The 27,127-nt window shown below is 41.1% G+C and overlaps 3 protein-coding genes and 1 pseudogene across 3 annotated transcripts; 3 read left to right on the top strand and 1 right to left on the bottom strand.

Moving 5' to 3' along the window:
- Positions 1 to 6,170: 6,170 nt before the first annotated feature.
- LOC133707072 (pectate lyase-like) lies at positions 6,171 to 8,132 on the top strand. The gene is made up of 4 exons (XM_062132609.1): positions 6,171 to 6,319; positions 6,407 to 7,147; positions 7,230 to 7,368; positions 7,613 to 8,132. Exons 1-4 carry the CDS (start codon positions 6,207 to 6,209, stop codon positions 7,832 to 7,834), a joined length of 1,215 nt encoding a protein of 404 aa, XP_061988593.1. The 5' UTR covers positions 6,171 to 6,206; the 3' UTR covers positions 7,835 to 8,132.
- A 105-nt stretch (positions 8,133 to 8,237) lies between these two features.
- Positions 8,238 to 9,715, bottom strand: LOC133707064 (uncharacterized). The gene has a single exon (XM_062132602.1). It carries the CDS (start codon positions 9,567 to 9,569, stop codon positions 8,595 to 8,597), a length of 975 nt encoding a protein of 324 aa, XP_061988586.1. The 5' UTR covers positions 9,570 to 9,715; the 3' UTR covers positions 8,238 to 8,594.
- A 4,146-nt stretch (positions 9,716 to 13,861) lies between these two features.
- LOC133726668 (mitochondrial inner membrane protease ATP23-like) lies at positions 13,862 to 15,962 on the top strand. Its single transcript, XM_062154266.1, has 5 exons — positions 13,862 to 14,065; positions 14,208 to 14,329; positions 14,629 to 14,766; positions 14,867 to 14,950; positions 15,559 to 15,962. Exons 1-5 carry the CDS (start codon positions 13,957 to 13,959, stop codon positions 15,691 to 15,693), a joined length of 588 nt encoding a protein of 195 aa, XP_062010250.1. The 5' UTR covers positions 13,862 to 13,956; the 3' UTR covers positions 15,694 to 15,962.
- A 1,230-nt stretch (positions 15,963 to 17,192) lies between these two features.
- On the top strand, positions 17,193 to 21,204 carry LOC133726669 (mitochondrial inner membrane protease ATP23-like; annotated as a pseudogene).
- Positions 21,205 to 27,127: the final 5,923 nt, after the last annotated feature.

The raw sequence follows: 27,127 nt of genomic DNA, 5'->3' as shown, positions 1-27,127 counted from the left end.
CGTCTCATGTATACTAGTGTAAGTTTCATAGAGCTCTATATTCTCAGGAATAGGTTCTGACGTTGAGGTGTCCCCCAACGATAACCATAACCCGGAAGATACTCATGAGACGAATTTTGAGTCTTGATGATCGAATGATTGGGTTGTACCAAAGTATCTTTCGAACCCACGGGCCTCCCACGCATCCTAGCTGGGGCCATGGCCTATAACGCCAGAGTACCACTCTCTATGGCGTTGGCGCCATGCCTACCTCCGTGTAGGGTGGCGCTACGTCCTTTCGTAGGGACGTCCTTCCTTGCAGGCATATTTGCAGCATATGTGTGATCTCGTCACTTTAACAGGGATCGAGATGAGACATAGTGGGGACAGACCACGACAATTCTTGTTGTTCCTGCTGAACATTCGTGTTCTTATCTCCCTCTAACGACGGGAAGACTGTCTCATCAAAGTGACACTCCGCAAGACATGCGGTGAAGAGATCGCCTAACAAGGGCATTAAGTGGCGAACGATTGTTGGAGTCTCAAATCCAACGTAGTCGCCCATTCGTCTGTAAGGACCTATCATAGTGCGCTGTGGCGGCGCAATTGGCACATAAATGGCACACTCAAATATGCGTAAGTACGATACTTGTACCCAGTCACTAGCTGTAACGCGGTGGGTCGTAGACGAATTAGCATAGCTGCATGCGATATTGCATCACCCCAAGAGGATATAAGGAGATTGGTGCGCATTACCAAATCCTGACGACCATCGTAATCGTTTCCGCGAGACCATTTGGGTGTGTACATGGGAATATGATGTCCAACATCAGTCTCATTGCAATAACCATCGAAAGTCTTCAATGTAAACTCTCTAGCATAGTCAAATCTAATTGACTGAATAAGATGATTCGGGGAGTGAGACCGCTGTCATATGATATGTGCTAGGAGTGTAGCATAAGCAGCATTACAAGTAGACAATGACACAACACGTGATCAGTGTGTTTGCGTGTCAACCAACATCATGAGATATTTAAACGTTTGCAAGTTGGTTGAATTAGTCCACAGAATTCCCAGGGATTCTATGTAAGAACAGAATGAGTATTTTCATATCATTTGCATAGGGCGGTCTCAGTCCTAATTTCCTTAAGGAACGGACTTTGTAAAACGAGCGAGTGGCTTTAGAAGCAACCAATGAGGATTTTGGTTTGGCCTGAGCGTCTGAAACGCTATTTGAAGCAAAGTTGGTGATTGCAACATCACCTGGGGCATCATCACCATGATGTACGCTATCCATGGCGTCATGGATAATGACTATGCCAGCCCTAGGCTGGTGGTGGACGGCGGCGGTGGTCACACTTAGTCCAAGAATCAACTTTTTATTCATGCTTCGTTTCGCTCGAGATAATAGATGTCCGTGTGAAGTCTTTAGACGGATCATCATGACTAGGATGACCTATCTTGTCGTGACAAAGCCGTTATGTGTCTAAATCCAAGAGATCTTCTCTCATAACTTTTATTAGATTTAATAGCTCGAATAGTAACATAGAGTCCACTAGAGAGACACATAAACTTCTCTAAGATGCGTCTGTGTTCGCAATCATTAGAGGTATTGCAAAGGAACTCATTTCAGTTCTCTACATGCGTTTTCGCATGGAATCCGTTGGCTATTCATAGGTGCGATTTGCCCTATGAGCGTAAAGAGCTTTTGTGACAGTAATCAAGGTGCCATTTGGCAAGGGAAACTTGGGCTATTCCATGTCCTTGAATTAATACTGATCGCCCAGTCATCGTAGTCACAAAGTAATATGCTCAGAATCAAAATTGAGTCATAATGAAAAGAACTCGAAATTTTATTCATAAGCCAACGGAATACATCATTGTCTCTTAACCATTAGGAGAATCTAATCCAAATGGTAACTAATGCAAAACAAAGGTAGTCGTTTGACTTCTTTCGGTAACTCCAAAATAAATATGACCAGGTGAGTAGAAAGATGTCGGTGGAGCAAAGCTCGCTTAAGTACCACTTATCTCAAAACCTTCCTAGACATCATACTCATTTTGGATGAGCTTATGTGAAGAAAAACTAAATCAATGACATTTACTACAAAGTATATGGCAATTGCCTATTACATTTCTTGGAAAAATAAAGACTTAAACAAAATTGGCGATCTATTGATCCCAACCATATTTGTAGTCTTCAACCCTTCACTCTAGATCATCTTCTTGATCTTCTTGTTCCACATAGTGAGCTTCTCTTGTTTCACAATATGCTTTGTAGGCGGTGACAATTTCTTCACGAGCTCTACAAATTTGTGCCCAATGACCGGATACTCCACATCGAGAACATACATCTCTTTGCTCAGACTCCATTGATTGAGGCGCTTTGAAAGCGTCATTTAGATGACTCTTAGTGTTGGTGGTGTCACCAACATGGCCAGAGGCATTGCCTCCCTCTCTCTTTCTATGTTGACCTCTTCGGTTTCGTGTTTGCCTATTTTTGTTGTTACCTTCCCAAGTAGAGCGATTATATGGACCAGAACGTCCAGAAGTATCCCTAAGATTAGGGTTTCACTCTTGGCGCCCCCTCTTAGGGGCGCGACTATAATTGGATTCCGGAATATGCTCAGTTTCCACGGATCTTGAATTATAGTTCTTCACAAGGATGTTGTCATGCTTTTCAGCGACATTCATAGCTCCAACAAGCTCATGAAACCTTGTGATCCGTCCTGCAGTAACATCGATTCGATAGTTCTTAGCAACCATCAATGCAGACACGGGGAAAGTAGAGAGAGTCTTCTCAATCAACATCACATCTGTGATCTCTTTACCACAGAATTCCATTAAGGATTTAATGCGAAGTGCTTCGGAGTTGTAGTCAAGAACTGACTTGAAATCACAGAAGCGAAGGCTATGTCATCTCACTTCTAGGTCAGGAAGCAGGGAGTCACGGACGTTGCCAAATCTTTTTTCGAGTGAGACCCACAGCCTTTTGGGGTCTTCTTCATTCATACACTCGTACTGGAGCGAATCATCCATATGACGAGTCATTAGGATGATGGTTTTCGCCTTATTTGCCTCTAAGGCTGCTCTATTTGCTTCCAAAGCTTGAGCTTACTCAACAGTTAGCACGTCCTGGCTAGGCTCGAGAATCGTATCCAGGATTCCATCGGCCTTGAGATGCTGGCGGACATCACGAACCCACCTGTGATATCTAGAACCAGTTGTTCCCAATGGAGCAAAGTCCAATTTGTTCATGTTACTTATCCTGAAAGAGAACAAGAAAAATGGTTAGTTTTGGAGCGGAAAAAGCTACCACGAAAACATATAAAATTTCTGAGCGTAATCGCTTCCAAGAAATTCAATTCCAAGAGGTATTGGATTATATCGAGACAATGACGTAAGTGGTCGATCATAAATTCTCTACAAACTCTAAGTTTGGATATCTCAACAAGCTCCAAGCTTGGAGTGAGCACGAACCCCCACAGTTTGGCTTAATTAGGTATCCCCTATGATGAAGAAAGGGGGGTAGAAGAAGGGAGTTTGCAAGTCCCCGAGAAAAAGAAGAGAAAATAAATAAAAACTTCAAAAACGGGAACTTTTAGTAAAAAAATACCTCGAAATAGGTCGCCGGAAAATTGACCGGAAACTGTCAACCGACGTTGACCGGTGCTAACGTGGCACTGGGGTCCGCTGCTGACGTGGCACTGGGGTCTGGTTGTTAACGTGGCAGTGGGTCCCTGTGCTGACGTGGCAGTGGCTGTGGGTCAGTGGGCCGAGTCGACTATGGGCTTCTGGAGTTGGGCTTGAAGTCTTCTGGGCTTCTGCTTGGGATGTCTCCTCCCTTTTTTTTTTTTCTTTCTTTCTGCCGGTTTTTCTGCAGTATGTTCCGGCTGCCGGTTTAGTATCTTCTAGATCGGTTCATGGGTTATTTCTTCCGGTTCCTGAATCTTTGGTTTGGGTAGCTTCTTCTGGAAAAATTTGGTAAAAATTGGAGGTCCTGAAGGTGGTGAACCGGTGGAGTATTTGGATTTGGGGTTTTGGCTATTAGGTTTTAGGGTTAGGACGTCGTGCTTTAAGGAGAACTGAAATTGGGAGAGAATGGAGTCATGCTTTCATTGATAATAGGGGCCTCTTTATATAGAGGATTACAAGACATAGAATAAGAGTTGTACAAAGAAAGATAATCGTACAATTAATCGGATATTTATGAATATTTCCGAGAATATTCTAAACCCTATTACAACTAGGTCAAGTAACCTAGAGTTTGGGTCAGACACATATTCTGGATTTACTTGAACATTATTTTTAATTTTTTATTGAAATTATATGATATCCTCAAAGTTTTCTAGGTTTATAGATTAATCTGTGCTAGGGGGTCGTGTCAGTGCGCTTCTTCCTCATTGGCCACCAAAAATAAATTGAGCTTTAACTTCAATCAGAGTCAGCGGAATTCGAATTGGGATGTAGGGGACTGGGCCACTGAAGATACAATTCTTGAAGACTCTTACCAATTTGACCATATAAGGTGGTTAGCCCCATAAGATAGAACATCGGGGGAAAAAACGTATCAGTCAAGAAGCTTTCTCCTCTAAGAACATGCTTGGAAATTAACGTTCTGAAATTGCCGAGTTATCCAAATGATTTTGTACCCTTTGGACCACCAAATAAGAGAAATATAGGCCTTTAGTTCAAAATGAATTTGTTATTAGAAAAAATAATTAAATTCACGAATATAACAACTTAATTTTAAATATAAGTACAAAATCCGCACTAAAAAAATACCGGCCCCGACAATAGTTCTAAGCCCCCACGTACAAAAACTGAAAAAAGTTTAGCATGTCCGGATGTCCCTTACAGAAAGCAAAGGAGTAAACTAGTTCTCTTGTCAAAAAAAAAGGAGTAAACTAGTTCACACTTGGCGACTGACGCCGTTGAAAATCTTGCAACCATAACTAAGGGGTTCTCATCTAATTAGTAACGAGTTCAAATTAAACGTATTCAAGAGGATAATTAAGTAGCGGCAAACCAGGATAATGATCGAGTCTGATATAGTTGACCACGTGATGCACATAATATTTTTAACACTTAATTTATGATGATGAAAATTATACAAAGTGTTGTTTCTCCGGGAACATCTGATAAAATTAAAACTATACATAAAAAAATAGCATGATCTATACGTAAATATTACACGCATGAATTAAGAAATGGAAAATTATATAAAACTTCATGCATTATTAAGAAGCTCACGTAATTAAACAAAAAAACAACTTTAAGGTACTATTTTTGCCAAAAGACACTTAATTAATCCATGAAAAACAGAATATATCATCTGATTGGAGCTTTTATATTTTGTCTTCAAAGTGATCGACCTTAAGACATGGGTCTCAGTTTCTTCATTGACGCCAAAAGAGTCGAGAAAAGCAATCATGTGGTTAGTAGGAAGGGGAGAAAATATGTCCCAAAATATTCTAACCTCGGCGCTTTTCACTCAATTGTGATTGGGAAGTTTACCTTGGAATGTAAACCCTAAATGTAAATTATTCTTCCCTACCAAAACGCAAAACTAAATAAAAAATATCAATTAGTGGCTTTTATATATCTATCGTCATGGCAATAAAGTTTCGAAAAACATCAAAATTCTAGAAATATATTCAACACTTCTCGATCAATGATGAAAACGCCAAAGTAACCAAATTTTCTCTAATAGTATACCATAAATTAAGAACACAAATTGAGGATTACGATCTGATTCATAGTGTAAAGGGAAAGAGATCCAAACGAAGTAATTAAGCAACCATTTGTAATCGATCCATATGCAGACTTGGTATTATTCTTTTTGTCCTTTCTTGTTAAACTCATTCAAATATTCATCGCTGTAAGAATCTTTTCACTTTTTGTGGGCGGGGTAGGAGAGAATGGCCAGCAATACTGAGGCAGGAAAGTCAACCATCTGACTTAGTGGGTTTGAATATCTAGGGTTTATCCACCTTCCATGATTAACGGTTTTAAACCGAACTGATTGATAGGGGAGGAAGAAGAGCCTATACATGAAAATGGAGGAACCTGAAATTACGACGAGGCAGGGCCCATCTTCTTATACTAATCACGCCATCTCTCTCGGCTTTTTACTCCTCCACTTGTAAAAAACCAAAGCAAGACCTCCTATAAATAAGACATTAAGCTAATTAAGTTGGCAGAAACCGTAGCAAACCCCATCAAAGATGGAAACCCAGCTCTCAATGTTGGTTATTCTCCTCGCTTCTTTTCTAACTGCAACTACTTTTGTTTCCTCCCAACTTCAAGACCCTGATCTAGTAGTACAGGAGGTCCACAGGTAAATTCAAAAGCTTTAGTTTAGTTTCTTCAAATAATAGTGCTTCGTTTAGTTGAGTAATTTAGATTATATATTAAACCTTTGCAGGAATATCAATGCATCTAGGAGGCAGCTGGCCTATTCCTCATGTGGAAGTGGCAACCCCATAGACGACTGCTGGCGGTGCGACCCTAACTGGGAACAAAACCGCCAGCGCTTGGCCGATTGCGCCATCGGCTTCGGCAAGGACGCAATTGGCGGGAGAAAAGGCCGAATCTACGTAGTCTCCGACTCAGGCGACGACGACCCTGTGAACCCTAGGCCCGGAACCATCCGACACGCCGTGATACAAGACGAGCCACTGTGGATCATTTTCAAGAGGGACATGGTGATCCAGCTGAAGCAAGAGCTGGTCATGAACTCGTTCAAGACCATAGACGGTAGAGGTGCGAGTGTTCACATTGCCAATGGACCATGCATCACCATACATCATGTCACCAACATCATCATCCATGGGATCAACATACACGACTGTAAGCAGGCCGGGAACGGAGACATTAGGGACTCCCCGAGCCACGCCGGGTGGTGGACGCAGTCCGACGGGGACGGCGTGTCGATTTTCGGAGGGAAGCACATTTGGGTTGACCATTGCTCGCTGTCAAATTGTCACGATGGACTCATCGATGCCATACATGGATCGACGGCCATCACGATTTCGAACAACTTCATGACGCATCATGACAAGGTTATGCTTTTAGGGCACAGTGATTCGTTTACGGAAGACAAGGGCATGCAGGTCACTGTTGCGTTTAATCACTTTGGAGAAGGGCTCGTGCAAAGAATGCCAAGGTATGTAATTGAATTCATCTAAATGATTATAAGAAATGTTTTTCTGATTATTTGATGTACAACAAATTGGATTACTATGCAGGTGTAGACATGGATATTTTCATGTGGTGAACAATGACTATACACATTGGGAGATGTATGCAATAGGAGGGAGTGCTGCCCCAACCATCTTAAGTCAAGGCAATAGATTTCTTGCACCGGATAGAAGTTTCGATAAAGAGGTTAGACTATCAACAAAGTCCATCAATCAAGGAACAGAACTTTCTACGCCACGAATGATCTTATACTCTTAAAGTGTCGTCTTATTCCCTTTCAAAAAAAAAAAAAAAGTGTCGTCTTATTTTTTTTTTCTTTTTTTTTTCCTCTGTCTGAAAAAGTTTAGGTTAAAGAGAGGTTGCTCCCCAACATCATCTAGAAATAATTAATTAGTTCATGCATGTAATTATTTAATCTTGTATCATGCAGGTGACAAAACATGAGGATGCGCCGGAAAGTGAGTGGAAGAGGTGGAACTGGAGATCCGAGGGGGATTTGCTGCTGAACGGCGCATTTTTCCGGCAATCGGGTGCCGGTGCATCGTCAAGCTATGCGAGGGCGTCGAGTCTCAGTGGAAGACCTTCTTCTCTTGTGGGTGCGATGACTGTCACTGCCGGTGCACTTAACTGCCGGAGAGGATCCCGCTGCTAATTAATAGTTGTTTGCCTTAATGAATGCATTCACCGCGGATATATACTATATCGTAAACAAAAGGGCTATGCTACAACAACATTATGGATTAGTCCTTTGCTGCTATATATGTTGCGGTTAATCCTAAATTACAAGGCTTAAGTTTCTTTATTAGTATCTTAATTAAGGACTTTCAACCTCTGTACGTTAACTATTAAAGCTATGTGTCTAGCTAGTATGTTATGATTGACCTAGCTAGAAAGAGCTACTGCAGATGTGTTGACTACTTTTGAATATATATTATTTCCTAGTTTGAGTACGTTCTCTTCTCCCAATCTCCCATGCGATGTCTTTTTAATTATCATTTCTGATTTAATTAATTTTTTTATAGAGATGATTTTTAAAAATTAATTTAAGATATGAATCGTTGGATGATAAATTTATTTAATAAAAGTATGTTAATGAATCGACAATAGTGGTGAATATGCTTTAGAGTCGGCTAAATTTAGCCAGACGCAAGGATCATTATCTTTGGCAATACATTAGTAGTTGAGCAAATGCATGCATGAATGCATGCATGCAAGAGCTAGCATCGAGTTAATTTATCAAACAATAATTAGGGACAAAAGATTCATCAATTATGACTCTCACAAACAGAGACAATTAATTAGTGATCACTCCTGATCACTAAGAACATTATCTGATGAAATTAGGCGCATATATATAGCAGTATGCATGGAAATTGAAATCAACTTAAAGAAACGAAAACTAACTTAAAAACTCAGAAAGCAAAGAAGCCAGCGACCACTACGATAGTCGCGGCGGCGCCAGCGGTGGAGACCTTTCTCGCAGCAGCAGATTTCGGAGCCTCACTGGGAGGAACAACAGGGGAATCACTACCGGTAGTGGTGTCATCGGTGGGGACGGGGGGAGATGTTGCAGCCGACGAGTCTGGTACCGGTGCGGAGGAGGTTGAAGAGGAGTCGTCGGAGCTGGATGATGATGACCCCTTGGGTGGCTTGCTGCTGCTGCCTGAAGATGAAGATGAAGATGATGAGTCAGATGAATCAGATGATGAAGATCCTGACCCCTTGGGTGACGGTGCTTTGCCGCCGCTACCGCCAGAGGGAGTTGGTGCTTTAGCGCTGCCGCTACTGCTACCGCCAGAGGAAGATCCTGACCCCTTGGGTGGTGATGCTTTGCCTCCGCCGCTGCCGCTTCCGCCGCCGCTGCTACCGCCATCGGAAGAGTCGGATGAAGGTCCCGGAGACGCTTTAGGTGAAGGAGACTGTTTGGGGGATGGTGCTGATTTGCCGCTTGAGCCGCCGGAAGAAGAAGAGTCTGGTGCGTTGGCGGGAGATGCCTTAGGAGATGGTGAAGAAGTGGGAGAGGATGAGGAGCCCCCCTTGTCGGACTTGGGTGACTGTGCCGATGAAGACGAGTCCGAGCCCTTCGGGGATGATGCTGATGATGATGAGGAGGAGGATGAGTCTTTCGCCTTGGGGGCATCGGCCGATGATGATGAGGAGGACGAGTCTTTCGCCTTGGGGGCATCGGCCGATGATGTTGAGGAGGACGAGTCTTTCGGGTTAGGGGGTGATGCTGATGGAGAACCGTCGTTGCCGTCGCTTTCCGTGTCTTTTTTCGGATTCTTTGAGGCCTTGGAGGGTGCTGGTGACTCCGCCATGGCAACTCCGATAATGGCAACCAACATGAGAGCGACAATGATCACTTTCCTACTCGCCATTTTGAACATTGTCGTAGTAGTAGTGCTGAGCTTGAGGTCAGTGTTCTTCTTCTAGGTCAAGTACTGGTTGGATCCTAATGGTTCGTGCGGTAGCTTTCTTCTCTAATTGAATATATAGAGAAAGACTGCGCGGCCAGAGGATGAGGGATATGGTGGTGAAGGGGATGAGATTTATGGGGCTCGACTTGGAAGAGAGGTAGATTAGGGAATCTATGTAAGGAAACACAGGACACTTGGTTGGTTTTCTCCATTGAAACTCATTGTGATGAGTTGGTTTGGTTAGGTCTTGTTATTACAATGACAACGGTGAGCTCGAAATGAGAGGTGGATATTCTTGTCTGACCAGGAATTAAGGGATAGTGTTAATTTGGCATCTGCTTTTATTAGAAAAACTAACATTAGAAACGATAGTAGGACCTTTCATTTCTCCCAAAAAAAAAAAAAAAGGGGGTCATTTGGTGTTGTTTCTTAATTTTGTTACTATTTATTAATTGTCTAGAAGATATACTTTTGGAGCTTAAATTGTACCGTCACGAGTAAATATTAAGAAAGAATAGAAACTTAATTTAAATTCCCATCACAAATAGATTGATAACAAATTTCAAGTAATCACCAAGCAAACCCCTCCTAGGGTTTGAGCAGAACGGCGGCAGGCTTTCTTCGGTGGCCGGCTGATCTAACATCGACGAGATTCCTCGTCAGGGTGAGGTTTGCGTAGGGAGGCACAAGTGAGTCGAGGATAGATCAAGGAGGAGTCAAGGATCGCGTTGTTCGGTTCGGGTCGGGGGATCCAGATTTCTTCTCATAATCTCTTGGGCTGGGCTAGGAGACTGCAGCTGGTCGTCGGTGACGAAATTCCATGCTGCTCCCCGGTTCACTGCGAAGTGGTTTATTTGGTGGCTGGGTCGTCTGTGCCTGGCGCTTGGAGTTGCCGTTGGAGGGGAAGACTCTGATAAACTCTGGGTCTTGCAAGTTGGGGCAGATCGGTTCTGGTCTGGTCTGTCGAACGTGCTGCGTTGGTGGTCCAGTTAGCTTGGATACAGAGGAGAGGCGATTTATGGCCTTCTGGAGTAATCGATCGCCAGATCTTGCAACGACTATGGTGTTGCTCATAGTGGGTTCCTGGGCTTGGAGTTGGGCCTGGGGCTCTGGGCCAATTCTGAGTTTGAGCTAGCTAGGCCTAGTTCATGGGCTCTCAAGGAGGGTGCCTTGCCACCCTCACTTGTTACTTAATGGATTGGGCAGGCCCGGTCTAAGAGTTTTAGACCTCATTGGGCTTGTTTTGGGGCTAGTTATGGTCTTCAAGTGCCAATTTATTCGGATCATGACTTCTTCGAGAGTTGGTAATTATCTCGACTATCTCGACTAGTTGGTAATTATCTCGACTATGATTGGTGGATTTCAAGCGGCTTATGAATAAGGAGGTGCTCCTATTTGTTGGCTAAGAAGTGGCTTTCTGTTGGTACCACAATTGTGTGATTGGCTAATGGGAGGCTAGTGAATGATTTTGCCCTAGAAGACATGGAGTTTCTTTGTTTATAAGTTCGCTAATTATAGCGAGCTTATCATCGACTTGTAATGAGTTTGCTTAACTTAGATTAGGGTTTCCGGATTTTCTTGCTGGCTATCTTTTTGTAAGTGCAGCTAGACTCTAGCCATTGGCAGTCTGCCGGTCATTGATTCTAATGATCGATATCAGTTTCTATTCAAAAAAACATTTCAAGTAATCTCCAACCTCAAAATGTTTTGTTCCCATTTATAATTAATCTGATTTTCGCATTATTGAATTCTCTCATTATTTCGTGTTGTTCGAAAAGCTTACAAGAAACTACTAGTTTTGTCATTCGCGATCATGAATTCATGATAGCAACCTCATTGAAGCATGACTTTATATAGTGCTGTTGTTACATAAACTTTAGCCCTTGGAGAAGTTCTTCGTCGAGCTAAAGTTAATTGTTTCACTTGTACCAACTTAAAAAGTTATTCTAAGCGTTTAATGGACAAATTTCAGTATTATTCATCAAATTCATTGGCATTTCAAGTTGCTTGTTCGTTATATACACATGTTGGCAAGATTTTACAAGCAAATCTCTTTCAAACAAATCATCATAGAAGTCAATTTTGTTGCTGATCGACTTCATTGTTGCCATGACCGTTTTTTCCTTTTTCTTTCTAATATATATTTTATATATCAAAATCAGTCCCTTAATTCCTCTATACACCATATATAAGTGCTTTCCAATTTGCTCAATTAACCAGAATGTGCCCAAGTTTTAGATTGTGGCACTCGCCGTTTTTAGTTATAATAAGAGAAAAAGTTCATTTAATTTTTTTTTTCATTTTTTTTTGTAGACTAAGATAGCAAGTCATTTCGGTTAGTTAGCGAGTTAATAAGACACTCACCCGATTAGTATTTGGATCAGTCTACGGGTAACTCCAACAAAGCTAAGCTAATCTCCCGCAGCAGGCGCACGAACTCAAAGGCCCCTCAAACATGCTGAGCACCTATAAACTTGTGGGAGTTGACACGTCTAACATGAGGGTTTCCTGCTAGTTCGCTCAACCAACCTTACCACACTAGGTGATTTATTTATTTTTTATTTAAAAGAAAAAAGATTCACAAGAGAAGTATTCATGCCCAGTACCGTTTGATCTAATAGTATAAGTCACTTTTTTGTAAATAGGAGGTTATGAAAAGAAAAGGAGTTGAAAGACACCGAGTTTGACTCATAAACGGTTGTTATTATGTGAGAAAAATAAAGATAAAAAAATTGTTACACTAAATCAACTTATAATAAAATGATGAGAAAATGTTACAAACAGTCTATGAAGTTTGAGTCATTCAATACTTTGGTTCCCAACAAAAACATCATATTGGTACATCAAAATCAATATTCGACATACTTTAGTATCATCAGTTAATGACACCGTTTACTCCTCTATTACTTTCGAGGATATTTTCGTCTTGCCTTCTTTTTTTTTCCTGCCACAAAATCCATCATCGTCTTAATCAAGATAATTAGTCATCGATCACTAATCAAAAATAAGAAAAATGCAAAAGCATAAATAGTACTGGTATCTGCAAAATAAGAAGTAATTAGAATAGCTACTAGTTAACTAACATTAGAGATGGAAAGATAAAAATTCTCTTGGTAAAAAGGAGGATTTAACGATATTATTAACCGATAATACCAAGGACTGAAAAATCGAAACTTTCGGCGAAATTTCGTCGAAAATTTCGGTTTTTTAAGGGGTCGATATATCCGTAACATACCAAGCATATTTCGACCGAAATTTTGGAAATTTCCCGATATATTCGATATATCGCCGAAATTATGGATATTTCCGAAACATACCCAGTTTCTCAGAGAAACTTTCTCACGCCAACCCTCATTCTTGCAAGGTCAACTTTGACCTACCATTCTGCCATGCACGTCCACCACTCTTCCTTCAAAGTTCAATCAAGTGACAACTCATGGACACAATCTGAAGGACAATCTTCAAATGATTATGGTTATGGCCAAAGTCGAGCAATGCATGATCCCTACTATAACTACCAGCACCAAAACCCACAGCCAATCCCCCCGGACCCATATGGTTGGCATGTAAGTCAATACATGCAAAACTACAGAGGGGAGGTATCATTTAATGACTATTATTCACAATACACTCAAGACTCTACATATAGAGATGATGAAGATAGTGAAGATTTTGTACCTCATAGGTCTTCTACGTGGTTCTAAGTTACTCATGTAATTCAAGATGTAATGTATGATATGTATAAAGAATGTATATATGGCGTGATGGCCTAGCCTCCCATTGGGTTTCCAGCCATCAAAAAAAAAATTAGACGTTTATTTCAAAAAAATTCAGAGTTGTCGGCGATTCAGCATTTACCATTTTATGTTAAATTATAACAAATTACTATATTTATTCAAAAAAAAAAATAACAAATTACTATATAACAATGTTTATTCAAGGTTTTATTTTCATATATAGTAGACAACTGATAAAACAAACATATCCAAAAGTTTCACTTAAAATTTCCATATTTTTCTTCAAATTTCCATCATTTTTCTTGATTTTATATCGAAATCGATATATCCTCGATATTTTCGTCGAAATTTCCATTTCCGGGACCATCGAAATTTCCTCGAAACTCGATATTTTGGTCCTTGGATAATACCAAAAGTATATCACTGAGATTAATTTGGTTGTACCAATAATCTAAAAACTTCAGAAGTTGTTTATGATGGTTCCCCTAAACATAACGGTTCGTTTATTTTTTAAGTTGTTTACCCATCGGCCTACCCGAACCGGCCCTTTTACCCGAGAATGAGTTACTCGTGAGGCGCTGCCTTGAGAGAAACACACCAACGAGGAATTGAGGGAGGCAATGGCAGACGAACCCACCCCAGAACCCGGAACCAGCACCTCCTCCTCCGCCGTCAACGGCGGAAAGACCGTCAACGAATGCCAGGACATGATTCGGAGAAGCCTCCGAAGTACGTACTCTCCAAACTTTTTCTTTCAACCAAAAACCCAATCTGGGGTTTTGGGTTTTAGCCTCTGTTTGATTTCCATTTCCGTTTTAGGGTTTAGGGTTTTTGAAATTGATTTGCTCTGTTTTTTTTTTTTTGGGTACAGCTCCGATGGTGAAGTTTCTGCTGGAGCATCTGGAGAAATCTGGGTGTGGGATTGGGGACGGGTTCATCAAGGCCGTTCATTGCGAGAAGAAGATTGCCGGAGGATACACCCGAGGCGGAGGGGTAATATACATGTTACATTCTCTCTTTTGTTTCGACTACTTTGTGTTGATATTGCAATGATTTTGATTGTTACAAACGTAACAAACTTCACTCTGTAGTTTGGGAATGAACTAAGTCATTCCTAGGAAGACTGTTTGCGTTGTTTGGGAAGCTCTATAGCTCTTTTAATAGTGGAGCTTTTCTACTTTTGTGTGTCTGTAAGAGTGTTCTGTGGTGGTTCAGAATAGAAAGAAATTTGGGGGATTTGAGCCTGCGGCTAATTTTCTTTGCTGTGTTTTGTGAATGATTTGTCTTTTCAGATAATGGTGTGTAGTAATCACATGAACATGCAAGATGAGGTCAACCAAGTAGTGATACATGAGCTAATTCATGCTTTTGATGATTGTCGGGCTGCAAACTTGAACTGGGCTAATTGCGCTCATCATGCTTGTAGCGAGGTGTGGATCAAATAGAAATTGAATCTTTTCCTTGTACTTGGTGTTGTGTATTTATTTGAACCTCAAGTTTATTTATTTATATACTATATTTCTGGAACAGATTCGTGCTGGCCATCTTAGTGGTGATTGCCACTATAAACGTGAATTTTTGCGCGGTTTTATGAAGATTCGAGGCCATGAACAAGTGAGTTTCTCAGCTTCAATTTAAATAAGAAATTGAGATACCCTCTTTTGCTTACTTCCTTTGCATACATAGTGGAATACTCTGTTACCTTAATTTCATTTGGAAACCTTGATGAAGCCAAAAACCTTCAGTATAGACTGTGGGAAAAGGTCTTTTTCATGTATGGCAAGGCAAAGTTTGTTTTACAGAGCAGATACAAAGTTGCGCAAATTTTTTAATCCAACTTTGAGTATTAAGTCAGGCTTATCAATCTGGATCATGATCATGGTCTCTCTCTCTCTCTCTCTCTAGCTTTTAAATTGCTTTGTTGTTATAATGGTATAAAACTGTGGACTATATTTGAAGAATGACCTTATATAATACTAATAATAGACGTCAAGCTCAATTCAAGTTCCTACTTAGCTCTGCGTATGATAATCAATTGTAGATTCAATCCCAGAGTAGGTGTATGTAATGTCCTAAACCAAACCCCAGTTGCATCTGTTGACACAAAGGAGTCTTTATATGCCCTGGTATACTTTAGACTTCTATTTCTTAGAAAAGAAATTCACTGCAGACTTCTATGTTGGAAGCTTCTATTAACGGGATTTCAATTTTGACATTTGAAGGATTGCGTGAGACGGAGAGTTATGAAATCGGTCACTGCTAATCCCTACTGCTCAGAAGCAGCAGCAAAGGATGCCATGGAAGCTGTGTGGGATGTTTGTTACAATGATACGCAGCCCTTTGACAGAGCCCCTTGAAATACAATGACAGGTATCTGTATTGGAGACTCGGGCCTTTTAGGAGAAACGTTGTTATTCTCCGATTTTTAGTGGCAAATGATATATTTCAGCAACAAGATTCATTTTTTTTTTTCAAGAAATTTCCTCAAAGTGTTCTTTCGCATGAGGATTTCTTACTGTTACAGATTGTCATACAGATTGTACAACAATGATTGACATTTGCTTCTGTTACATTTCAAAAGAATAAGAATTCCCTTGTTAGCTTTTGCCTTCAATTGAAGGAACAATTTACTTTCGGTATACAACTTGTGAGTCCTCAAGTGATAAGAGGATTAGTGTAGTATGCGCTTCATTTTCTGGAGGCAAGAAAGTAGTCAATGGGGTGCTCATTGCCTGTAAAAAGTGTGGAAACAATAGCAGACTGATCCGCCCTGTGGATCTAGTTTTGACATCAGAGGCCAAACATATATAGTTGAAAGTTTATTTGTCTATTATCATTATTTTTCTTTTTGGTATCACAAATGTAATAAACAGTTGAAAGTTGGAAGCTAGAATGAAGCTAGCCAAATTTTAAATAGAACTACAGTGCAATAAATTGAAAAACATGTACATTTCAGAGGAGTTTGAACCATAAAAACACAATGACGTTCAAGTAAAATTGATCACTCTGATAATTTATTATTGCAAAATCTTTTTTTTTTTTTTTGATACACAAAATCTTTTATTTTACTTGTGTGAGGTCTGCAATGAGACCATCCACTTTATTTATTGGTAATGCTAACTAGGTGAGCCTGGTCTGTAGTCAATCTCCATATTAGCACTCAGATCATGATACTAATGATCTCGAAAGGGATGACAATCTTTGGAAAAATAGGGAGCTGGCAGATTAGTGCTTGGGGGGGACATGGGGCTTGGCAGGCTTCGTCATGCCTGGTCCTTTGGTGGCTGAGGGAGCTGGAGCTGAAGCCTTGGGAGCGGAAGTTGCCTTGCGGGATGGTCCCTTGTGATCCTTGCCTTTCGAGGGACCAGGAGCAGAAGCTGGACCGTCCTTGTTTCTATGCATGCCTGGTCCTTTGGTGGCTGAGGGCCCTGAAGCTGCCTTAGGCGCAGCTGCCGCTCCATCTTTCTTCTTCTCTCCTGCTTTCGCTGAGTGTTCAGCTGCAACCCCAGCAATAGCAATGAAGAGGAGAGCAAGAACAATCATTTCGCGGCGTGCCATCTTGTGTTTGTGTTTGTGTATTTCTCAACTTTGCTTTGCTTTGGAAGGAATGTGGAAGATGTGTTGATGAAAAGGGGGATGGAAAGGGAATGCAATTTATAGTGATTTGGGGTAGAGGGAGGAATTTTTGTGTACCGACAAAGGAGGGAGCTCGTGGTTGGTTTACAAGTCCTATTGTTAGATTTGTCCGAAAAAAGAGGAAAAAAAAAACCCATTGTTAGAAAATAAATGAGAGTCTCTCGTGTTTTTAGAATTTGAGAGGAAGCCAGTTCAGAATCACATCTATCCCAAATAAACAGGAAGCTCTATAGCTCTTTTAATAGTGGAGTTTTTCTACTTTTGTGTGTCTGAAAGAGTGTTCTGTGGTGGTTCAGAATAGAAAGAAATTTGGGGGATTTGAGCCTGCGGCTAATTTTCTTTGCTGTGTTTTGTGAATGACTGTCTTTCAGATAATTTTTTTTTTTTTTTTTTGGAGAATGAAATACTTTCATAACTGAGGACAAAAGCCTCGGGAGCCCAGCAGAAGCTAAGGCTAAAAAACAACAAATAAACAAACAGCCATACAATCCATCTAGTTCCATGACGGAATAGAAACTGGAAATACAGCCACAGCAGCAAATAGAAACGGTCATATTCCCACATCATGTGGGCATGGGAGGCCATCGTTCCTTAAAACTCTAATCAGAGACGGTGGTGGCTGATCAGCCCATCGCAAAGGACCCACGGTCTGTTTGGCAAGCGAGGCTGCAGTGTGTGCAGCGCAGTTCGCTTCACGGGGAACCCATTCCCAGGAGCAATCATCAAACCAAGAGCAACTATTTCTGATCTGTTCGATGATTGGGTAAGTCTTCCAGCTTCTGCAATTTCTTGTAGCTTTCAGATCAGAAATGATCTCACACGAATCCGATTCAATGCGTACTTTTTTCAAATTGAGAGAGATAGCTAGATTGACTCCATACTGTACTGCTTCTGCTTCAGCAATTGCAGCAGAACCACAAGTAGCCCTGGAAGAAAGCCCTCCAATCAGTGCCCCTGTGTGATTCCGAATTACAACCCCAATTCCACCTGAAGAAGGTGGAGACCAAGCGGCATCACAGTTTATCTTCGCATACCCTAGAGGCGGGGCCTCCCAATTTCGACCGGTGTTTGTATCATTATGATCACCAGTAATTGTAGAGGGCTCAAGAATCAGTACTTTTGTGGCCTCCTCGAATTCTAAAGCCAAATTTACTCCGATCTCAATTGTCCGGCCAAATTTACTTTTGTCTTTCAGATAATGGTGTGTAGTAATCACGTGAACATGTAAGATGAGGTCAACCAAGTAGTGATACATGAGCTAATTCATGCTTTTGATGATTGTCGGGCTGCAAACTTGAACTGGGCTAATTGCGCTAATCATGCTTGTAGCGAGGTGTGGATCAAATGGAAATTGAATCTTTTCATTGGACTTGGTGTTGTGTATTTATTTGAAGGGTTAATTACAGTTTACCCTCCTGAGGTTTGGGGGTGTCATCATTTCACCCCCCAAACTCTCAATTTCACTTTTTTACCCCCTGAACTTTCCAATTTTTGTCTTCCGTGCCCAATTTCTCATTTTCCGTCCAAATTGGACGTTAAGTCTGACTATTTGACCCACTTTGAGGCTAAAATAGTCATTTCAAGGCGAAAAAACAAAAACCCAAAACAAAAAATAAAAAAAAACCTTTCTCCTTCACACTCTCTCTCTCAGATCTGCATCTCCAAATCTATCTCTCTCTCGATACCTCCCTCACGCGCCTCGCCGCCTCCAACTCCTCCGACCCCTCCCCTTCCTTTGAGTCCACCTCCGCCTTCCTCTCCTGCTTCTCCATCTCCAAGTCCTCCGTCAACTCCCAACTCTCCCTCTCCTGCTTTTCCAAACCGTAACTCGATCCCACATAGTTGTGCCCCATCCTCACCAATCTTTCGAATCCCTAGCAGACAGTATAAGCTCAAAAATCAACCCATCACCAATATTTTTGTATTTAAAACAGAAACTACAGAATACCCTTACCAATTTCCAAAATCATTTGGGCTAAAACAACAGTTTCTCTCTTTTCCAACACTCCAAAAACGCAACAATCCACAACCATTAACCATCTGAATTCCTAGCAAACAATACACAATCAATGAAAAACCCTCATCCAATATTTCATACAAACACAGGTCGAGATTCTTACCTTATTCGATTTCAATCGAAACTGACCCAGTAGCTCATTTCTTCTCCAAAGCTTCAATTTTCCAGATTCCACAAACCTCAAATTCCAATCAGAGAGTAGTGAATTAGGGTTTTCGATTCACAATGACTCAAGGCGTTATCCAAAGGGAGAGGACGAAATTACCTAGTTAAGAAGGTCTGGGAGTTCGACGGCTATGCACGGCGGCGGCGCGTACGGCGGGTCTTGCCGAAATTGGAGGTCGGAGTTAGAGGGTTATGCTCTTTGAGGTGCTGACTTCATCCATGGTGGTCGTGTAACTCAGACATGGCTAGGAATTGAAAAATGACGACATGCAGAGTCTAGAGTTCCGGCGATGTGCGTTCAGCGTTTTTCGGCATCGAAGCTTGAGGCTATGGTTCGGGATTTGTTCTCTAGGGCTTGCTGAGTCTGAAGGTGGTGTCGGTGTGGCGAGGTGATGGTCGGAAATCGATGAACGAAGAGGGGCAATGGTGTTGCGACTGTGGTGGTCGTGTACGGTGGTTGTGGGAGATGCATGTCGACGATAAGGCTTGAGCTTGGGTCGGATTTGGGTGCTGGATCGATTGGAGGTGCCAGCGTGATGAGATGGTGGCCGGAGGACTTGGAGATGGAGAAGCAGGAGAGGAAGGCGGAAACCCCAAACTGATTTGGGTAGATATGAGAGAGAGTGAAGGAGAGATAGATTTCGGCAGATTTGAGAGAGAGAGAGTGAAGGAGAAAGGTTTTTTTATTTTTTGTTTTGGGTTTTTGTTTTTTTTCCTTGAAATGACCATTTTAGCCTCAAAGTGGGTCAAATAGTCAGACTTAACATCCAATTTGGACGGAAAATAAGAAATTGGGCACGGAAGACAAAAATTGGAAAGTTCAGGGGGTAAAAAAGTGAAATTGAGAGTTTGGGGGGTGAAATGATGACACCCCCAAACCTCAAGGGGGTAAACTGTAATTAACCCTTATTTGAACCTCAAGTTTATTTATTTATATACTATATTTCTGGAACAGATTCGTGCTGGCCATCTTAGTGGTGATTGCCACTATAAACGTGAATTTTTGCGGGGTTTTATGAAGATTTTAGGCCATGAACAAGTGAGTTTCTCAGCTTCAATTTAAATAAGAAATTGAGATACCCTCTTTTGCTTACTTCCTTTGCATACATAGTGGAATACTCTGTTACCTTAATTTCATTTGGAAACCTTGATGAAGCCAAAAACCTTCAGTATAGACTCTGGGAAAAGGTCTTTTTCATGTATGGCAAGGCAAAGTTTGTTTTACAGAGCAGATACAAAGTTGCGCAAATTTTTTAATCCAACTTTGAGTATTAAGTCAGGCTTATCAATCTGGATCATGATCATGGTCTCTCTCTCTCTCTCTAGCTTTTAAATTGCTTTGTTGTTATAATGGTATAAAACTGTGGACTATATTTGAAGAATGACCTTATATAATACTAATAATAGACGTCAAGCTCAATTCAAGTTCCTACTTAGCTCTGCGTATGATAATCAATTGTAGATTCAATCCCAGAGTAGGTGTATGTAATGTCCTAAACCAAACCCCAGTTGCATCTGTTGACACAAAGGAGTCTTTATATGCCCTGATATACTTTAAACTTCTATTTCTTAGAAAAGAAATTCACTGCAGACTTCTATGTTGGAAGCTTCTATAAACGGGATTTCAATTTTGACATTTGAAGGATTGAGTGATACGAAGAGTTATGAAATCGGTCACTGCTAATCCCTACTGCTCAGAAGCAGCAGCAAAGGATGCCATGGAAGCTGTGTGGGATGTTTGTTACAATGATACGCAGCCCTTTGACAGAGCCCCTTGAAATACAATGACAGGTATCTGTATTGGAGACTCGGGCCTTTTAGGAGAAACGTTGTTATTCTCCGATTTTTAGTGGCAAATGATATATTTCAGTAACAAGATTCATTTTTTTTTTCAAGAAATTTCCTCAAAGTGTTCTTTCGCATGAGGAAATCTTACTGTTACAGATTGTCATACAGATTGTACAACAATGATTGACATTTGCTTCTGTTACATTTCAAAAGAATAAGAATTCCCTTGTTAGCTTTTGCCTGCAATTGAAGGAACAATTTACTTTCGGGATACAACTAACGCGAGTCCTCAAGTGATAAGAGGATTAGTGTAGCATGCGATTCATTTTCTGGAGGCAAGAAAGTAGTCAATGGGGTGTTCATTGCCTGTAAGAAGTGTGGAAACAATAGCAGACTGATCCACCCTCTGGATCTAGGTTTGACATCAGAGGCCAAACATATATAGTTGAAAGTTTATTTATGGACTAAATACTGTTTAGTCCTTGAACTTTTGCCCTAAAAACACTTCAGTCCCTGACATTTTAATTTCACACGTTTAGTCATTGTACTTCAAAATTTCAAACCAATAGGTTATTGCCGTTACTTTCCGTCCAAAAATTCCTTTAAAGCGCTGACGTGGCAGTCTCTCCGCGATAAAATGACTATGATACCCTCACATCATTTTTTTTTTAATTAATTAATTCTTTTCTCTCTCTCTTTTTTTTTTTTTTTTTTTTAATTTGTTCTTTTTTTTTTTTTTACGGTCGACATTATAGCACCCTCTTCCTTCTCTTCCTCCTCTTTCTCTTCCTCCATCACTCGTCACCATGCTGCCGCGCCAGAATCTCTTACCAAACCCTTCTCTCCTCTACTCAATCACCACAGTCCCCTCACCTACCTAGAGACCCAGAGCCACCAAACCAACCTGACCCGCCCCGACTCACCCACTGGTGCACCCATCACAACTTCAACCCCTTCGCCGATCCCATCGATTCGCGGAGCTCCGATGGCGATTTCTTCTCAGATGCCGCCTCCGATTCCCACGGTGACATTAGCTGCTTCGATTTGTAGATCGAGATGGAGAGTCTGGGGCGCTTGGAGGCTAGGGTTTCTGATTTGGGGTTTGGTGTGGTTGAAGCAGGCGTTGAGGGAGTGGGAGCGGGCGGCGTCGTGGGTTGTGGTGGTCTGAGCGGCGGCGACAGAGTCGTGGTTGATGATGAGAGGGATGGCGGAGAACTGGTGGGGGAAGTTGGTGAGCTTGATTTTGCAGAAGCAGGGAGAGGAGGTTTTGAGTTTTCCAAATTTGGGGATTTGGAAAGAGAGAAAGAGAGAGAGAGCTGGCCATGAGGCTCGGGCGAGCACCGCCGAGGGCTGAGCGAAGGTGATGGCGCCGCAGAAGAGGAACTCAACTTGGGGTAGTTTTGGTTGTAGAGAACAGTGTGTGAGAGAGAGAGAGAGAGAAATCAGCCCTTGGTGAAGATCGGGAATAAGAGAGAGAAATTTGCCAATTTCCCCGAAAAAAAAAAAAAAAAAAAAAAAAGAGATAAACAAAAAGAAAAAAAATTAAATTAAAAAAATGTGAGGGTATAATAGTCATTTTATCGTGGAGAGACTGCCACGTCAGCGCTTTAACGGAATTTTTGGACCGAGAGTAACGGCAAGGACCTATTGGTTCGAAATTTTGAAGTACAAGGGCTAAACGTGTGAAATTAGAAGGCCAGGGACTGAAGTGTTTTTAGGGCAAAAGTTCAAGGATTAAACAGTATTTAGTCCTTTATTTATCTATTATCATTATTTTTCTTTTTGGTATCACAAATGTAATTATAAACAGTTGAAAGTTGGAAGCTAGAATGAAGCTAGCCAAATTTTAAATAGAACTACAGTGCAACAAATTGAAAAACATGTACATTTCAGAGGAGTTTGAACTTTGAACCATAAAAACACAATGACGTTCAAGTAAAATTGATCACTCTGATCATTTATTATTGCAAAATCTTTTTTTTTTTGATACACAATCTTTTATTTTACATGTGTGAGGTCTGCAATGAGACCGTCCACTTTATTTATTGGTAATGCTAACTAGGTGAGCATGGTCTGTAGTCAATCTCCATATTAGCACTCAGATCATGATACTAATGATCTCGAAAGGGAGAGGAAGCCAGGCTTTGGAAAAATAGGGAGCTGGCAGATTAGTGCTTGGGGTTATGGGGCTTCGCAGTCTTCGTCATGCCTGGTCCTTTGGTGGCTGAGGGAGCTGAAGCTGAAGCCTTGGGAGCGGAAGTTGCCTTGCGGGATGGTCCCTTGTGATCCTTGCCTTTCGAGGGACCAGGAGCGGAAGCTGGACCGTCCTTGTTTCTATGCATGCCTGGTCCTTTGGTGGCTGAGGGCCCTGAAGCTGCCTTAGGCGCGGCTGCCGCTCCATCTTTCTTCTTCTCTCCTGCTTTCGCTGAGTGTTCAGCTGCAACCCCAGCAATAGCAATGAAGAGGAGAGCAAGAACAATCATTTCGCGGCGTGCCATCTTGTGTTTGTGTTTGTGTATTTCTCAACTTTGCTTTGCTTTGGAAGGAATGTGGAAGATGTGTTGATGAAGAGGGGGATGGAAGGGAATGCAATTTATAGTGATTTGGGGTAGAGGGAGGAATTTTTGTGTGTACCGACAAAGGAGGGAGCTTGTGGTTGGTTTACAAGACCTATTGTTAGATTTGTCCAAAAAAAGAGGAAAAAACCTATTGTTAGAAAATAAATGAGAGTCTCTCGTGTTTGTACTTTGTAGGATTTGAGAGGAAGCCAGTTCAGAATCACTAGATATCAAGACTTTGAACTTTTATTTTTAAAAATTAGATGGATACTAAAGTCTAACTATGTGTGAAACTCGAAACAATAAGGGAAAATACAATATCATATGATATATTTGAAATTACATTCTTTTTTTAGAGAATCATAATATATTGGAAAATAAATTAAATCCTTAAAAAATGGTTAATGGCATCAAACTAATATTTTTAGAAGTATGGACAATATAAAAGCAATAGCAAACTTGATGTTATGTTCCATAATGAATAACATCGTATGTATTCTTCGATTTTACTATATGATTGTATTTCAAATCCCACATGGTGAGGTAGGGAAGCGAATTAGGTTAGATTAGGATTGGTCAAGGTTCGATTCTCTTGTAAATATATATTATATAGGAACGCTGTAGAGCTAACCGGTTAATTAGTTTCGTATTAAGAAGCTACGCATCTACTAAATCAACTTTTAGGTCATATATTGACATCTCCATCATTCATTTTTTAGATCCCTATGAATATATCATTTATGCAAATTTTCAGTCAAATTGATAATCGTTAGGGTATTGAACTAGATCAAATCAATGGACAAACCGAATCTGTCCAACCTAAACTGTTCAGTGTTCATAATCAGTAAATTAACATTATCAATATCCAAACAATTATCAATTTGGCTGAAAATTTATAGAAGCAATTTACTCATAGGGACCTAAAAACTGAACGGTAGAGATGCCGATATGTGATCTAAAAGTTGGTCTAAAAGATAGTTAGCTCTATAGCACTCCTATATATATTGTTGTCTTTTCCATAAAAAGTTGCTAATCACCTGATCTTCTTTTGCCAAAATTGTGGCAAGTGTTGTCTAGGGATAGCAAAAATCCCTAGATAAAAATAGCATGGTACAAAGTATTCATACGTTTTCTTTTCGTGTTATACGCTCTATAGCTTGAAGATAATCAGGAACTTTCATTTGTGTTAGAAGGGTCAGTATTATTAACTTATCTATTATACAGAAAAGGAAAAGTTTATGTTGTATACACACATTTACAAATGTTTAGAGGGATCAAGTGACCATTTCCTTTTGGTTTAGCTAGTCTTGAATAATTGTGCACATGCATTATGTTTATTGAATAAACTTTACCCAGAGGAATTTGGTCAAGCTTTTTTTTTTTTTTTTTTGAAATAAAAGTTCATTGCATTAGATGACCAGGCAAAAAGCCAAAATCTACAGACATTTAAAGACAGAAAAACAAGCTTCTATCTAAGCACTGCAAACTCACTATAGTTCAAGTTGAGCCCGCTATTAAAACGAACCCATAACCAAAGAACAACTCCGTATCTTTTGAGGAAAAATCATCTTCTAGCCCTTCATCACCAGACACGCAATTGTGGTATGAAAAGAAAGCCAGTTCCCAGCAAACAAATGAGGAATTGAGTCCTATCTATGACCCGTTGTTTGGCACCATTTTTGCTACAGCTGGTCAACAGTTTCTTTTCTGCGCGGGCGTGCCAGCACCGTTCGGGTGCGGTCGTCGGGGGTGTCCCTTGACCTGACTTCTTTCAAGCAATTGTGGACGAGGAGAGCACCAACCTCGTCGTGGGATTCTTTCTGCCTCGTGGTGAGGACTTTGCTGATCTTCTTGCGTCACCAAATCGATACTCGATGTTGTAGATCGAGCAGAGCGAGAACCACTGGGAAGTAGAGAGAACTTGCTAAAGCGTGACTTTAGCTTGGCTGGGTTGCTAGGGCGTTACCCTTGCTTGGCTGGTTCTGTAACCGTTGTGGTCGCGGCACTACCGTCGGCTCCCGAGGAGACTAGGACCGAAGCACGTTGACAGAGGGTTTGGTGGCACTGAAAGTCGGCTTCTGAGAAGACTAGGACTAGGAGTGTGATCACCGCTAAGAGAAAGAGAAAGAGAAGGAGAGGAGTTGCTCTTAGAGAGGTTTGCTCTAGAGAGAACTTAGATCATCTTAGAGATGTTGTTGTTGAATGTGAATGTGTGTCTTAGAATGGGAGGAGAATGTGTTTATATAGGGAAGAAAAAGAAGAGTGAAATGATGAGTGGAAGAAAAATAATGAAAGTAGATCTAAGTTCACTTGTAAAATATGGAAAAGATAGAGAAAAGATGAAATGAAAGCAAAGCATGAAGGTGCAGCAACATGGAAGTGGTGATGATCTATTAAAGAGATTGTAGAAGAAAAATATATCCAAGGAAAAAGAGAAAAGCATCTAGCTTTCTTCATGTGGGTAGGAAACATGAACATGTGAATATTGAGCTGGTTTTAGGTCAGTTTCTACCCCTTTATTCCTTCAATTATTTCTCCAACAAGACTTCATTATATGCCTTCGACTTCTTCATATTAAATGTTCCACTATGAGAGTAGATCATCCTGACAAATTTTCAGATTTTTATTCCATGTGGTTGGGCCGAAAATGCTGCTGGACCTCTTACAGGTCCAGTTTTCCAGTTTTGCTTCTGTAGAAAATTGGGCTGATTGTTTGAAGGCCTTCCACTCAAAAAAAACTCTTGCACTCTTCATAAGAAATGATCCTTGGGCTGTCTAGAATGGATTTGGAAAGTTTCAGCACATTTCGATTTCATTTGGTTAATCTGCCACCCCTCCTTCCTTGTCTAGCTCGGTTTTTCCTAGCCGAAGTAGGAAAATATGCTAAAGTTGACTTGTCATGTTTCCATGCTTCCATGCTTTCATAGTAGGCTTTATTTAGCCTCTAAATATATATTTCGAACTTGTCGACAATATATAGCTTGAGCCACTGACATTGGCTCAATTTCTCCAAGACACGCCTTGTCAGGCCAAAATGCTTATTTTGGGTCCAAACATTGCCCCCCAGACCTCGAAGTCAAAGGTCTTCGTCTTGACTGAAGAGGTCTTGAATCAGCACTCCTCTTATAATGTCGTTGCTTCAAAGTCGTTGTTCCAAAGCCACTTGTATTGGCTTGACTGTTTCCATATAGGCCTCTAAATAGGCCATAAAGCTTGAATGCCACTACTGAATTGCCTTTGTCATGAACTGACGCTTCCTTTGCCAACTTTATTGCCCCCCATGGATCTGGCCAAACTTGGGCAGGTTGTAGGAGATCAGAACTTTAGCGTGCCCCCCATGCGAAGGAGACTACTTTTGATCGCGAATGAGGATCATTCTCTTCCTTGGTGGTAGTTTCGCCATGTGTATAGCAACAAGTATCTGCCTTGTTCGCTGGCTCTCTGTTGAGAATGCAACTGCTGCAAAAGAAGCCCAACTCGATGAACCTTTGGCTGCTTCTGAAGAAATGGGCCGCAACCTGGCCCGTGCCAGAGAATGGGCCACTCAGGCCGAAGCTGGTGCCATTGTGGCGGAACTCCACGTGGAGGAACTTTGCTTGAGATTGAGATTCGTGGGCCAATCTCTGG

Source organism: Rosa rugosa, chromosome 1 (genome assembly GCF_958449725.1).
Source record: "Rosa rugosa chromosome 1, drRosRugo1.1, whole genome shotgun sequence".
Classification (NCBI taxonomy): Eukaryota; Viridiplantae; Streptophyta; class Magnoliopsida; order Rosales; family Rosaceae; genus Rosa; species Rosa rugosa.
The sequence above is the reverse complement of the archived record's forward strand: the minus strand, read 5'-3'. Positions and strand labels throughout refer to the sequence as shown.